We start from the raw sequence: 15,934 nt of genomic DNA on the forward strand, positions 1-15,934 counted from the left end.
TGGATCCACAGTTTCTTATCAGTAGTGTGCGGCTGAATCTTTCTCACATAAGCCCTTAGATGCATCTGAGGACAAGAGGCACCATCATACTTAGTGAAAATGGGAACCTTGAATTTGCGGGGAATGACCACATCAGAGACCAGACCCAAGTTTTCGAAATCCAGACCGGGCACTTTCTGCCCCTCCATAGCTAGCATACGTTCTTCCAGCAACTTGTACTTATCATCCTTCGGAGAGTACTGTTCATGTTCATAATCTTCATCGTCGTCCTCAGAATTGACGAGATTAGGATTCTCATCTTCCGAATCATTCTCGGTCTCTTCTTCTGAATCCTTCGGAATTCTAATCTTGACTCCTGTAACCTGTCCCTTAAGCCTTCTCCCCGGGTTGATGTAACCCACAGGTTTCTGGTCCTTCTTCTTCTCCATCAAAAGAGCTTTCAGTTCTTCCTGCCCCTTAGATAAGCTCAGCATCATTTCCTGGAATTGAGCATTCTGGGCCTGGAGATCTTTGACAGTTTGTTCGAGAGCCATTGTTCAATCTGTTTGAATCTGCTGGAATCTGTTGGAATCTGTTTGATAGGAAAATCGTGAGAACACTGATCCTTTAGAATACCTGTTATGCGATGCAATGCAATGTATGAAATGTTTTCAAGGACTTTCGGGATTTAACTTTGCATAAACTAACAAAAAGAGCTTTTTTTTTCTTTTCTCTTTTGTTTTTGCTTTTGTTTTTTTTTTCTGTTTTTTTTTTTAGCAGAGTTAAATCCCTAAATCCTTGAAATGGTTAGTACAATGCCATGATGTTATGATGTTATGTTGTTATGATGTCATGTTGTTAGATAAATAACAAGCACAAGCAAGTCACACAACAATCATTCCTAGGTTTTAAGGCTTGCGTGAGTTCCATAGGTAAATACCCTCCCCACTGAAGTTTGGTTGGTTCAACCTGTCTTAGAATAGTAACCGGGTTCTAGAAGGATCTCAAATCATTGACCTTTCCTTAAGTCCACTTCAGTGCAACACCAAGTGGTTGACCGAAGCTTCCCTAAAGTCCAATCTCAAAGAGTGTAGTATCGAGTCTCAACCAACTCCAGTCGGAACCGAAGCCAGTTATCTCACTACTTTCTAATGGCCAGGATGAGTCAATTAGGGTTCTAAAGGTCTGGTTAATGCTTTTATGACACCACGCGAATGCCAAATATTTCCTCAACTAACATGAGGAACATCAGGACATCCAAAGTGCCACATTAACCGTAGCCATCATTTTGACCATTCCAGTATACGCCGGACAGTCGCGATGATCTCTTGCTACTTACCTAAGGTACACTAGATCCGGGTGTAGGATCTTTCACTCAAGCATAACATACCCAAGCAATCCCTTAAAAATAAATCAGACAAATTGAATAAGTGATCTTGTTTTTAAGGTAACCTCTCTTTTTAAATATTTAGGCTCCCCAGCAGAGTCGCCAGTTCTGTCATACGGTGAACTGGACTTTTTTGTGGTTTTAATCGCAATGTCGCGGTTAGCAAGAGTCGCCACCGACTTTTCTTTTATCCAATAAGGAAAGGTGGAAAAGAACAGGAAAGACCTTAATTTAGATTTTGGGTTCGGGAGGTACATTATACAAAGGGAAGGTGTTAGCACCCTTTGTATCCATGGTTATCCATGGGCTCTTAATTGCTCGATCACTTATATTATTTTTGTCTAAAAAAAAGTGTTTGTGAATTGTTTAGAAAAATTGTTTTGAAAAGAGAATTTAACTTTGTAATGATTCTTGTATGAATGTATACAAAGTGATTATCTCGTTTAGTTTTGAAAATTGTTTAGAAAAATATAACTCGGTAATGATTCTAGTATGAATGTATACCAAGTGGTGATTTTCTGAAGGTATTTTGAAAGGTGTGAGGTGTGAAAAAATGTTTTAGGTTGTGAGCCAGCAATTAAGAGTTATACCGACCCAAGGTCTTTATGAGTATTTCCTATCCTTATGAGGGTAAAACTGTCCTTATTATTGAGAAATAAGTAGTTTTATCCTTTGGATGTAAAAGGGTCATCGTAGGGTCATCGATAGGTCATTGAAGGCAACAGTTACGAGGATATCTTAGCATTCGAAGGGACTATCATCTTTTAACCGTAGGCAACATCGGAGGGTCATCGAGGGACAAAGTTGTATATTCGAAGGCAACATCCGAGGGACTATAATTTATTTTATGATGATTTAACCGAAGGGTCTTTGCTAAGGGTATCCCCACGTTCGCGGGACATGACCGTAATATCGTAATCGTAAGGCAACAAAGAGAGGTCCAAGATCACTTATTCAAAGGCAAAGTTTTACAATTAATTATATAATTAGGATGAAACTCCACATTAAAATTATTAAAAATAATATATTAAAAAATTAATACATTAGAAATTAATACATTAAAAATTAATTTAGGGTGAAACTCCACAAGGGTATCCCACAAATAAAGTGGAATACCTAGCCAATAACCTTTTCCTGGGATATGTGAACCTTTACGAAACTCAAAAAAAAGAAACATGTCAGAACACCAAATCAGGGTGCAATCGAAGATTACACCGGAGAAATATCACAACAATAAATAGGATAGGATGAATAATGCATGGCTATGATAAAAACATAAAAAAAACAGACTAGAAGAATCAGGTACTGTCTCGTTCGCCTCTGCCTCGCCTAGCGAAGGCCACGGATTTTGAATTTGAAAACAGCCCCATGTTAGGAACTTTGAATTTTATGGCATTTTATCACAGGAATAACATGGTCAAACATTCAGGGTATTCAGGCATATTTAAATTCCCATACGAAAGCAAATTATATATCAACATTTAATCATGATGCATTATATATGTAGATATGGCCAATTGAAAGTATAAACAATAGAGATACGCAAACCTGTTTGCCAATTCAAGGTTGAAGGGATTGACCACTTATAGTATCGGAATAAGTTAGGCAGCGGGAATTGGACGGCGATGGCTTCGGTGCAGATGGGCTGCCTTCAGGGTTTCTTTACTCTGAATTCTCCGGGTAGGCAGGGTTCCTATGCCAAAGTTTCTATCCGTCCTTCTCTGTTCTCTCTCTTTCTTTTTCCTCAAGGTTTTGTTCCAAGGAAACCTCAGAGTGTTTTGCTTCTCTTCCTTCTTTCTCCAGTAAATCTCCCAGTGTAAACTCCAAGTGTCTAACTCCAAGTCTCACTCCCCCTACTGAAACTTCAGTATTTATAGACTAATTTCGTGGGTAATGGGCTTGGACTGAGGGAGACCCAAGTCCAAAATAATTTGTTATATTTTATTTATTTATTTATTTTAATTATTTAATTAATTAATTAATTAATTAATTAAAAAAAAATTCTCTTTTTTTTTTTTTTTTTTTTTTTTTTATTTTTATTTTTTATTTTTTATTTTTTTTAGGAAAAATGATGGGTAATTTTTGGGGTATGACACTATTCCTCAACAAAAACCAGCTATTTCCCAGAAGAGGTCGGCATCACCAGACCGACTGGTCATCTCTTCCATCCCCAGCCAGGCTCTGTCAAATATCTTTACCACCAGACTGAAATCAAGTGTCCCCAGCTAAGAAAGGGTCATCAATACAAGTATCTCCAACCAGAATATTGGGATTTTATTTTCCCCTGGAAGAACCTTCCTCATGCATAATTCATTCATGCATCGTTTCGCATCATATACATGCATACATTGTTCGCACTTATTTTCAGAAGCATAAAACATCTCATGCATCATGACATGGCATAAAGCTAACTTTGTTTTTCAGGATAATTATCCTCCTGATACCGTCAGGGTAAAGATCCATTCAGACGGACATCTTTATCGATTACATTCAAGATTCAAATACATCTTTCAGATATAATCCATATGAACATACTCGGATAAGCACTCTAATATCCTCCTAATGATGGCATCTTTAAGCCCATCCCAGACATTTATTGTAAATACAACATATACAAATGTTATCAGATATAGCCTAACGTACGGTTCATTCTGATTCAGCTCAACATATGACTCCTTCAACTCAGATACGATCTAACGTACGATCCATTCTGACCTTCAACAACTCCAATACGGTCTAGCGTATGACCCATTTGGATCAAATCCTCAGATACTGCCTAACGTACGGCTCATTCTGCAACTCAGATACGGTCTAACGTACGACCCATTTTGATCTTCAAATCCTCAGATGCTGCCTAGCGTACGGTACATTCCGGGGTGTAGTCTAGCGTACGACTACTTTCTTCTTCAGATACAGCCTAACGTACGGCTCATTCTGCAACTCAGATACGGTCTAACGTACGACCCATTCTGATCTTCAAATCCTCAAATGCTGCCTAGCGTACGGTACATTCCGGGGTGTAGTCTAGCGTACGACTACTTTCTTCTTCAGATACAGCCTAACGTACGGCTCATTCTGCAACTCAGATACGGTCTAACGTACGACCCAATCTGATCTTCAAATCCTCAGATACTGCCTAGCGTACGGTACATTCCGGGGTGTAGTCTAGCGTACGACTACTTTCTTCTTCAGATACAGCCTAACGTACAGCTTATTCTGCAACTCAGATACGGTCCAACATACGACCCATTCTGATCTTCAACTCAGATACGATCTAGTGTACGATCTATTCTGATTTTACCTTCATCAGATACGGCCTAACGTACGGCTCATTCTGCAACTCAGATACGATCTAGCGTACGATCCATTCTGATCTTTCCTCCCCAGCGAAGTCACCCGCCTAATGAATAACTCATTCTGCGATTCAGATACGATCTAGTGTATGATCCATTCTGATCCTTTATCCCCAGCAGTGTATGACCCATTCTGATCTTTCATCATCAAACTTCCTGGATGTTCCTAGATGGCATCTCTAAGCCCATCTCCATCAAGACTAACCTTTGATCAACAAGTGCAAAATTTTGGGGCATTCTAGTGTTCAATAATCTTCCACCTCCAGACCACGAATGGCATACGTACCATTCTAACTCTCTCGGTTCAAGAATATTGAACAGGGGCAGCTATCATACCCCAAAATTTGCCCGTTAATCTTTCAAGACACTCCAACTCATTGTTCAAGGCATTGATCTTAAAAAGAACAAAGACCCCGCACATAGGTGGCCAAATCCAGAAAATGGCCCAAGCAACTCCTTCGCCTAGCGAACCCTTCGCTACGCCACTCGCCTAGCGAAGCTTGTGAATACCAGAAAATTCTGGGTTTCATTCTGAGCCCATTAGGTCGCAAAAATCACTATAAATACCAAGACCTCATTCAGAAAAAAGGAGAACGAAAACGGAACAAAAAACGGAGGCAGACGGACAGAAACCCTAGCAAAGAAACCCTAACAGAAGCAACACAGCAAACCCTGGAGGCTAACCCAGAGAATTCAGAGCAACCCTAAAGGAAACCCTGAAGGAAACTCATATGCACCAAGGTTACCTCCGCCCAACTCAATCCGACTTGCCAATTCCAGGTTGCAATTCAATTGCAAACAGGTTTGCATTACTATTACCGCTTTATGTTCTTAATTTGCATATGACATTATGGTTGAATTTATAAAAATATCTTAAGTTTTGCATGTGAATTTAAGTATGTATGAATATCTTGGATGTTTAACCATGTAATCTCTGTAATGGATGCCATAGGGTGGGAAGCTTGCTGAAATTGTACTGTTATCAAAACCAGAACCCGCAGCCGCTCGCTAGCACATCGCTAAGCGAGCATGTAGCGAATATTCGCTAAGCCTTCGCTAGGCGAGGCAGCAGCGAACATGACAGTCGCTGACTTTTCTGTTCTGATCTTTGCTCATCTGACATGTTTTATTATCACCATGCATTATTTACCTGACATCATTACTGTTGTGATTCCTTTTGTTTGGTGCAATTCTCGATTGCACCCCGATTTGGTATTCTGACCTGTTTGCTGAATTTTGTAAGGGTTCATGTATTCCCGGAAAAGGAAGCTTGCTAGGTATTCCACTTTATTTGTGGGATACCCTTGTGGAGATTCATCCTAATTACCTAATTGATTTTAATGTGGACCTAATCACCTAATTAATTATAATGTGGGGATTCACCCTAACTACCTAATTGATTGTAAAATATTGCCTTTGAATATATGATCTTGGACCTCTCTTTGTTGCCTTACGATATTACAGTATTATGGTCATGTCCCGCGAATGTGGGGATACACTTAGCAAAGACCCTTCGGTTAAATCATCATGTCCCTACAAGATAAATCATAGTCCCTTGGATGTTGCCTGCGAATATATGATTTTTGTCCCTCGATGACCCTTCGTTGTAGCCTACGAGTTAATGATGATTGTCCCTTCGAATGCTAGGGTATCCTTACAAATGTGGCATCCAATGACCAATCGATGACCCTACGATGTCCCTTTTACATCCAAAGGATAAAACTACTTACTTCTCAATAGTAAGGACAGTTTTACCCTCATAAGGATAGGAAATGCCCATAAAGACCTTGGGTGGGTATAACTCTTAATTGCTGGCTCACAACCTAAAACATTTTTCATACCTCACACTTTGCAACTACTAGAAAATCACCACTTGGTATACATTCGTACTAGAATCATTGCCAAGTTATATTTTTCTAAACCGCTTTCAAAATTAAACGAGATAAATACTTTGTATACATTCGTACAAGAATCATTACAAAGTTAAACTCTCTTTTCAAAACATTTTTTAAGCAATTCACAAACACTTTTCTCAGACAAACATAAGTGATCTAGCAATTAAGAGCCCATGGATAACCATGGATACAAAGGGTGCTAACACCTTCCCTTTGTATAATGTACCTCCCGAACCCAAAATCTAATTAAGGTCTTTCCTGTTCTTTTCCACCTTTCCTTATTGGATAAAAGAAAAGTCGGTGGCGACTCTTGCTATCCGCGACATTTGCTTTCCAAAGCAAAAACAAACACAAAGTCAGTTCACCGTATGACACCACTCATAACTAAACTATTCCTAGACAAAAGCCTTCTCTTGAGACGCTCAACCCCAACATCATTAGATGAAGCATTATCAACTGTCAAATTAAGCACACAGTTTAACCCCCAACTGTTCAAGCACATCTCCATTGTTGCACAAATAGCATCCCCTGTATGACTTGTGACTTGACAAAAAGTTAAAATCTTCTTCTGTAAGTGCCAATTATTATCAATGAAATGGATTGTCACACACATATAACTCAACTTTTGACAAGAAGAAGTCCACATATCAGTAGTGAGACAAACTCTTCGACAATTCAGAGAGAGAAAAATTTTCAAAATCATTCTTTCACTATCCCATAGTTTCAAGATATCACGCGCTAGTGTTGTGCGTGAACTAATCTGAAATCTTGGTGATCCGAGACTCATAAATTCACGAAAAGACTCATGTTCAACCTTCCGAAAAGGAATCTCCATGTTTATGAACATCTTAACCATTGCTCTTCTAATGGCTTCTTGGTCAAACTTGACAATTAAAGGAGAGCCAACATGTTCTTCAACACTTGTCGTAGAAGATAATGTCCTTTTCCTCTTGTAAACAAGGCATCTCGATACATGAGCATGCATGGAACTAGTTCCATTATTATACTTAGTTTTCGTGTCACAGTATTTGCACGAAGCTTTTTGTTCTTCTTCCGACGATACAATGAAATGCTTCCAAACCTCTGAACGATTCCTTCGCTTCTTAGTGTGAGGAGGTGGCATTTCATTACAGATTGTAGGTGGAGGGGTTGAAACTGTATTCTCGGATGTTGCATAAGTTGTACCAACATTAGTCATCTTGATTCTGTTAAAAATAGGAAAATAAATTATGATAAAAAAAACACAATAAAAAAACACACAATTGACTTTATTTTAAAACAAACACTTTACATTTATCCACAACTCCAATTTATGTTTTATAGTAAAGTTTGTGAACCACCTCATGGTATTTTTAATGACCAGTCACAATGTTATTGACATCAATCTTTATGGTGTGAGATCCATGAACAAATATCCTAAAAAGGCATGAACATTCACACCGTTTGACATGCTTTCGATTTTTGTGGTCTATTTTTCTGTCAACAAACCTACTGCATGACAACACATTGTAAACAACTTACTACATCACATGGTAACTGCATCAACCAACTCGCATTGGACACAAACATACTGCATCAAAATTGTTGCTTAAAATTTTAACAAAGTTCAATGTAATGGTACATAGCATATCTTTTGGTGTGAACACGCAGTAAAGGATTTCAAACTGTTTTTCAATGTAACAGTAGATTGTAAGTTGAATATTGTAATGAAAACTATTACCTTCTACACTTTTATTAAGCAACACAAACTGTTAACCAATAGTCATACATCTTACATCTGCATTTTTTCTAAAGATACTACAACACAATCTCACAATTGTTTTACAATTTTACACGCTTCTCATCTCACCACACCATCATTGTTGTCCATCACCACTTAGTTATCTCTCTTCCTCTTTCTCGCCGAACCTTGATCAACAACCAACTTACCATTCATAACAACCTCGCCTCGAATATCTCAACAATAACTAATCTACCAATCGCCCATCTGCTTTATTCGATTTCATTCCTATTCTATATTCTGTAATGCTTAATAAGGCCTATACCTCTATTTCTCCATCAAATCTCTACTTTAATAGTAACTTCTTATTCAGGATCATTGCTTCTCGGATTATCCGTATTGGAACTTGTTGCAATATGTGTGAATCTCACTCTTGTTTTATTGTTTCTCTTTGTTGTCTCGGTTAGAAAGATTCTCATGAATAAGAGAAATCGAATAGGTAAAGGCAACACTCCTGGGAGCGGCAACGTTGTTATTGATACATAAACAACAAGTGATGTTTCAAATATAAGTCTTTGGTTCAAGTTATCATTGTTGTCTTGTTTCTATGTTCTGTTTGTGCAGCTTTTGGTCTTGGGATTTGACTTGTGTGTTTCGATATGGGGTGAGGTTCTACACTAGTCAGTTCTTTCTGTGTCGGCTTCACAGGTTTTGTCTTGGTGTGTGTTGAGCTTTTCGGCTTTGAAAAGCAAGTTTAAGGGGTTAGACAAGTTTCCATTTTTGTTAAGAGTTTGGTGGCTTTTATCATTTGTGATTTGCTTGTGTGGTTTATATGTTGATGGAAGAGGTTTTTGGGTGGACGGTTCTAAGTACTTTTCTTCTCATGTTGTTGCCAATTTCGCTGTTACACACCAGGACTTGCTTTTTTAGGTGTGGTTGCAGTTAGGGGTGTTACTGGTATACAAGTTTTGATGGAAGAGGCTTTTGGGTGTCTTGGTGTGTCTTATTAACAATTGGTCCAAGCCATAATGAACAGCTAATTAAGCCACGTCGGAGACGTCCGCCAAAAGCGCTTAGGATGCCTGCATTTGCACTGAACTTTATAGCACAAGTTCATCCAAATGTTTTAGTTACACCAAACAACAATGAAAATATTGTCAAGATATTTACACCTAGTTTGTCATTCACTATGGCAGCCTCAATGGCATAGTGCAATCTATCAGTGGCATATTTACACTAATTGTAACACCGCTTTTACGTTCAAAGACAACATCCAATACCTCAAGTGTCCATTTTGGGGAGAAATAGTGGCAGTGTTGCTAATCCTAACATGAAACTCACATGGGAAGATAAAGTTTCAAAGATCACAATCAATAGTGAATTCATAAACTAGAGTAAAATAACCCATTTTAAAAGTGAATAACAATACTGAATGAAATTTAAAGGAGAGTTTGTAAGAAAGTTAAAGGAAACCCTTACCGGGGCGACGACGAATCATATACAGCTTGAAGTGAAAAATCCTTTATATTATAGTTTTCGTTCACAACGTAATTTAAGATATCCACAAGGAGCCAAGTGTTCCTGCAATTTTTTGAATTAGGGCATGTTAGAGATTGTAAAGTGGGAGCAAAAAAATTATGAGTGACAAAGTAATGATATAACAAATTCTGGGCTAAGCAAATAGAAGATAGAGATGAATACTTGAATATAGCTACTGTAAATCCCTCCCTTGATGAGATTGTCTGCAATGACACAAAAGATATCTGTCTGTAGAAACAAAAAATCATTCAACAATTGCATTATACTCATCCTTATATGCACTCAACAATTGATAATATTGAATTTGGTATTTCCAAAATCAATACGATAACACATAAAGAATAAAGGCACTGTGCTGGAAAGTAAGATGATACTCACACTGCAGCTCTTAGGGGAATCAATGTCGTCGTCGAGAGACTTACTTCAAAGCTTTGATTGAGATGATTCCATGAAACCCTGAAATCCTAATTTTGAGTTGCAAGTTGAAGGGTTTGAGAAGAAAGGGTTAGGGTAGGGGTTTGGTATAAGATATGAGTTGCAAGTTGAAGGGTTTGAGAAGAAAGGGTTAGGATAGGGATTTGGTAGAAGATACATCGGACAATCTTTGTTTCAACTTCTGAAAAATCATACGATGCAGGTTTGAAATTTGAAGAATGATGAAGAGAAAAAAAGATGAAAAAAGTTTGGATTTTTGAGAATTAGGGATTCTGAAATTTGTGTTTTGGGTTGATTTGAAATGATTATTGAAAAATGGTAACCGTTTACTTGATCCGGTTTGTAACAATGGTTACCGATTTTTTTTTAATTTGATAAATGGATCACCAATTTCTAAATATAATTTTGGGTTGGGTTTTAAAGTTTAGATTAATTTGGATAGGAATTTGGTTCATGGTTATCGGTTATTTTGCACACCTCGTGACACCGGTGAATATGATAAAAAAAAAAGTTATTTTTAATAAAGTAACAATGATGACTATCATAATTTATTAATGAATATTTTTTATATAATAAATTATTGATTTACATGCAGCACACATTCATATAACCCTCTATTAAGTTCTCAAGCAACACTGAAAGAATTTGCTGTACTCTCCACAAATCTTCTTGCTCCTTTAAACCATCTCTTGTCTCCGGCTTGAGCTTTACATATGTACAATTTTCCGTCTTTCACAGTTGCTCTTATTATTTGGTGCTTACCGCCTTCATCTCCATCAGCAGTTCTTGTCAACACAGACAAAACATAGTACTTTTTCCCATCCATCACAGGTGTTGAAGTTTCCAGAATGTTTGCTGTCGCGACAGTGTTCGGATCGAAACCACCCTGATGATTCGAAGTTAATACTCAGTTAGACTATAAGCAATGATCTTGAACAGGATCTATTCTTTAAACTCGTACTTCTGTCTCCTTGATTTCAAAGGAGACACGAACCTAACGATATCAACAATGGTTTAAGGTTATATAGCACCAACACCTTTGTTCAACAAAGCCGTGTTTAGTGTCTGATATATGTCGGTTTTGATATGTGTGATTATGTTCAATCTATTGTCACTTACCTCCGCTTGTGTTTCTCCAAAGAATGCTTGCTGTCCAAGTAAATAATTCACCTGCAAAGTGGAAAAATCAAGGCTTGATCTTGAATTTCAACCACCAAGTAGCAAGTTTTGTTATTGTCTTAAAAATCTAATATACACCATCACTATCAAAAATTTTTAGACCGTCAATTAATCAAACGACTATTACAAATACACACGATTATTACACGTGATAGTACTAGTACTAGTTTACCTTAGAGAGGAACTCTTCAGGTGAACCATAGTCTGTGATGGATTTCTTATCAGTTGGAGTCACAGTGACAACGACATTGCTAGTCGAATCGAAGTTATCTTCATATCTAACAACCTGACCTGTGTATTCAACCTCTTTGCTAGGGTTCCACTTTGCTGGAACTGATAGTTTGAATCCATCTCCATTGTATGGCAAGAAATCCGTGTTTGTCTTTGGTTTCCCAAACACATTGGCTGCAAGTGCAACCAAAACATATAAGCGAATTCTAACTAATTTCACCATATTTAATATTATCATTCTCAAACCATGATTCCTTCACTTCTAATTTTATTGTCACGAATTATGCACGCAGGACACAGATATCGGACACGACACCAACACCAGTAATAATAACACCGACAATAATCTGAAAAATGAATAAATTGAACGTAACAAGTAACAAGTGTGAGTATCGTGTCAGTGTCTAACACTAACAAGATATGTCCGTTTTCATAGGTGTCGGTGCTAAAGACATCATGAAAGAGAGACAAATAAGCAGGGTGCGAAAGTAAAATACCAGATTCACCATAGGCTGCATCAGCAGGTGAGGCTCTGGAACCAACAGCAGCAGAACCAATAAGAACAGTGAGAGCTAACCGGCGAGAGATTATGTTGCTGCAATCATCTTCATGGATCAGTTGCTTCTGATTCTGAGTCTTGCAAACAATAAGCTGGTTTGGCTTTGTGTTTACTACTACTACTTGGCGTTGTGATGAGAGTTTGGTAGTTCTGGTAGGGGTAGTAAATGTAGGGTGGGACAAGAAACATTGAGTAGAAGAAGCCATTGAATTTTGAGCAGTTAGCTAGCTATCACTCTCTCTTCTTTGTTTGTTCTGTTAATTGAAACTGTTGAAGTTAATTTATTTAAGACAAGGCTGTGGAGTTGGAATAGTTTAGAATATTCGAGTATGTTTGGTTTTGTGACAGTGATATTATGGTTGGTTTTGGATTTTAGTGATGGGAATGGATGGTTGGATTAGATTTTGAGTGTGTTGGATAAGGTAGTAAGGGTTATGATTGGTGCCACGTTATGTCATGTATTCTTATTTTCTTCATGTTAAATACTATTATAAAAAATTGAAAAGTACTTTATTTTTTTTCAAATAGGAAAAGAAAAAGAAAAAGAAATTATTTAAAAAATAAAATTCAATAGCATCAACTACAAGATTAGGAGGGTGATGATTCATACAAGAGACTGCACAAAAGATTAGAACTCGGCATTATTATCGATCACATGTTTTGTTAGATAATCAATATAGTAAGAAATTTTTTTGTTGTGATGAATCGCGACACAGTGATGTCAAATATTAACAATCTCTCGTATAAATTTTATATAAAAATTTGAGTCAGAATAACACATCAAGTCTTTGATGCCGAGTTCTCCGTCCATACACAAACCATAGTATAGCGTCATCAACTCAACATAAAGGATGTTGGAATAATCAATATTACTCGCAAAACTGTGAATCCAAACACCATCAGCATTTTGAATCAATCTACAAAAACTCGAGACATTGGGATTACCAAGACTACTACCATCAACATTCAAAATCATATTACTACATTTGTTTGCATTACATGTGATTGTTCTTGTTGGATGAGACAAATTATGTGAGAGAAAATATTTAGCTAACATATTAGCATAATTCATTCTGATGAGTAAGGATGGCAACGAGTACCCATGGGCACGAGTACTAGTTCCTTGTTACCCGCCATGTTTAATAAATATAATACGCATACCCGTCCCATACCCGTGAGGGTATCCTCGAGACGGGTATCCGTGGATTTTGAGATACCCGCTGGTATTTACGGATACTCATGAATATCATTTTTTTAAATTGTAATTTACTAATTTTTCTTATATGATATAAATAAAAAATCATGTCTATAATTTTTGAAGAAGACGCTGAAGAAAAACGAATGAGGCTAGAGTTTTTAAGTGAAAATGAGATTGTTAAGTTAAATTCCAACTCGTGTCTGTGACAAGTTTCACCCACGGGTACGGGTTTTTTGTCATCCCTAATGATGAGTTTCAAAGTAAAGAATGATACCACTTAATTCGCAAAATACAATTTGTTCATAGCGCGCCACAACCACTAGAAAACAACCAAAAAGATAAAAGACATCATTGATGTCATGCCTAATCCAATTATATAAACTATCCCATTGAAAGAATAGTGGATCCAAGAAGCTAATATATTTCCAAATGCGAGTACAAAATTCATAGTCTCTCAAGCAATGTAGAATCGTCCCAGCGTCCTGATTGCATCTAGGATATAGATTTGTCTGGAGCATACCACGATAACACAACATCGATCTCGTAGGAAGGGACTTACGTAAAGTCGCCCAATTAAATTTTTTTACCTTCTCAGGAGCAGGAATGTGCCACACCCACTTTCAAGAGTTATTGTCTATTACATTTTGAACAAATTCAAGTCTGTTGAGTTAGTTATAACCATCCTAGACAGTATAGATACCATATAAATTGTCTTTCTATGTTAACCGATCAGACACCATATAATTCAAATAAATGGGGAGTGCTTTCAGACGAGCACAAACAACTAAAGAAATATTAATTAATATATAATGAATTAAAGTTTCAATTCATATCCAAGTAAACAATATTCACTCGCATTTTTAGATCATGGATATACACATAGAGAACCTGATCCGCTAATTTCCCTACCCCAGACTAACTGGAAAACCATAAAGAGTAGTTCTCATCCCTCAATCTAAATTCAAAGTCATATTTAAGAGCAGAGAGAGCTTTCATAATTGCATTCCAAGTAAGTTATCTCAATTTCTTTTTCATATTAAGGAACATTTTCTCACTGTTGTACTTATACTTCGAAATTCAGATCCATAGAGAATCACAATCCTGGTGGAGATCCCAAACCAGCTTACCCAACCCAAGACCACCAGCATTTTCGGCTTACAAACTTTATTACAGCCAACGAGATGCACACCATAGTTAGAATTATCTTTCCACACAAAAATTCTAGCCATCATATCAATAAAATCAGAGTTGGCTGAGATAGTCAAGCCATTTGCATATAATAATTTTGGATAGAGTTCAGGACAAATCCAACTAAAGTCAAACAATCAATCTTATTTGACAATTTATGTTGTTAAAATGCTCACCTCTAATTGGCTTGATCTAAAACCAAACAAAATAGGATATTTTAAATTTCGAATATAATCAAATTTAAAAAGTATTTATTTTGACTTAAAAAATGTATTTAATACAAAGATAAATGTATATGAAGTGTGATTTGATTTTAAAAGACAATTAAAAATAAACTAATTTAAACCGATGTAATTTAATTTAGTTTATTTTGAATTAAGTCTTTAACGTCTAAATTTAGACATAATGATTTTTAATTAATAATAATAGTATTAAAATAAAGTAAGATGATATGTATGATATAAAATATCGTTAGGTAATATGTAATGAAAATTTCGTTATAATTGAACTAAGTTGAGATTAGTTAATTCATATTTCATTAACATATATCTTTTGTAACTTTGTTTTTGTAAATTACATTTTTCACATTATTGAAATTTTAGTCTCATTTTTTCCCTACTTTATCATTTCAATTTTAACAAATTTCTCTATTTTACCATCTCTAATTTAAAAAATTGTAATATATAATATATTAAAATTTAATATTACATAATGAAAAATAGATTAATATAATATCTCATATTAACATGAAATATTAAAATCTATGTATGCAAATTGGTTAAATTTGATTCAGTTTTAAATATTCAATTCAAAATTTGATCTGATTGCACTAGTTTTTACAAAATGATATTCAAGTATATCCTATAATATTCAATTTTAAATATTCAATTGTATACAATCGATTGAAGTATTAAGCCAGTCGATTAGAAGAGTGATAATCGATTAACTAAATGATAAGGACAACGCATTAATGACTCACAACGACTCTATATCCAAACTTTTGTATTTGGACTTGCTAATAGAGTAGAAATGAGTTGACCAATCGACTGACTCATTATTTTGACACATGAATTATTTTTATTTATGGTTTTTTCAACTACTAAATAAAGGATGCAAGCCTCATCTTCACAACACACCAATTTCCAATGTTTAACACTTTTTTTAGAATTTATATCTCTAATTTATTTGTCTCTCTCTCTCTCTCTCTAAAAGATATTTACTTCACTTGCTATTACCTTAATGCTTGCAAGTGAAGTTTTGCTTGTGAGGAA

At 36.2% G+C, this 15,934-nt stretch overlaps 1 protein-coding gene across 1 annotated transcript; it reads right to left on the reverse strand.

The window, feature by feature from the left end:
• Nucleotides 1-10,855: 10,855 nt before the first annotated feature.
• Nucleotides 10,856-12,576, reverse strand: LOC127117809 (oxygen-evolving enhancer protein 2, chloroplastic). The gene is made up of 4 exons (XM_051047915.1): nucleotides 12,216-12,576; nucleotides 11,660-11,892; nucleotides 11,428-11,478; nucleotides 10,856-11,194 (listed from the first exon to the last, which is right to left on the reverse strand). The coding sequence occupies exons 1-4, from the start codon at nucleotides 12,481-12,483 to the stop codon at nucleotides 10,934-10,936; spliced, it is 813 nt and encodes a 270-aa protein (XP_050903872.1). The 5' UTR covers nucleotides 12,484-12,576; the 3' UTR covers nucleotides 10,856-10,933.
• Between the last annotated feature and the right edge of the window lie 3,358 nt (nucleotides 12,577-15,934).

Source organism: Lathyrus oleraceus, chromosome 2 (genome assembly GCF_024323335.1).
Source record: "Lathyrus oleraceus cultivar Zhongwan6 chromosome 2, CAAS_Psat_ZW6_1.0, whole genome shotgun sequence".
Taxonomy (NCBI): Eukaryota; Viridiplantae; Streptophyta; class Magnoliopsida; order Fabales; family Fabaceae; genus Lathyrus; species Lathyrus oleraceus.

Excerpts from the sequence above, each read along its gene's own strand:
- LOC127117809 (XM_051047915.1), bottom strand. The coding sequence starts at position 12,483 with ATGGCTTCTTCTACTCAATGTTTCTTGTCCCACCCTACATTTACTACC. Across the intron at positions 11,479-11,659 it reads CTGAAGAGTTCCTCTCTAAG|GTGAATTATTTACTTGGACA; the intron begins GTAAACTAGTAC and ends TCCACTTTGCAG. Across the intron at positions 11,195-11,427 it reads TTGGAGAAACACAAGCGGAG|GGTGGTTTCGATCCGAACAC; the intron begins GTAAGTGACAAT and ends TCGAATCATCAG.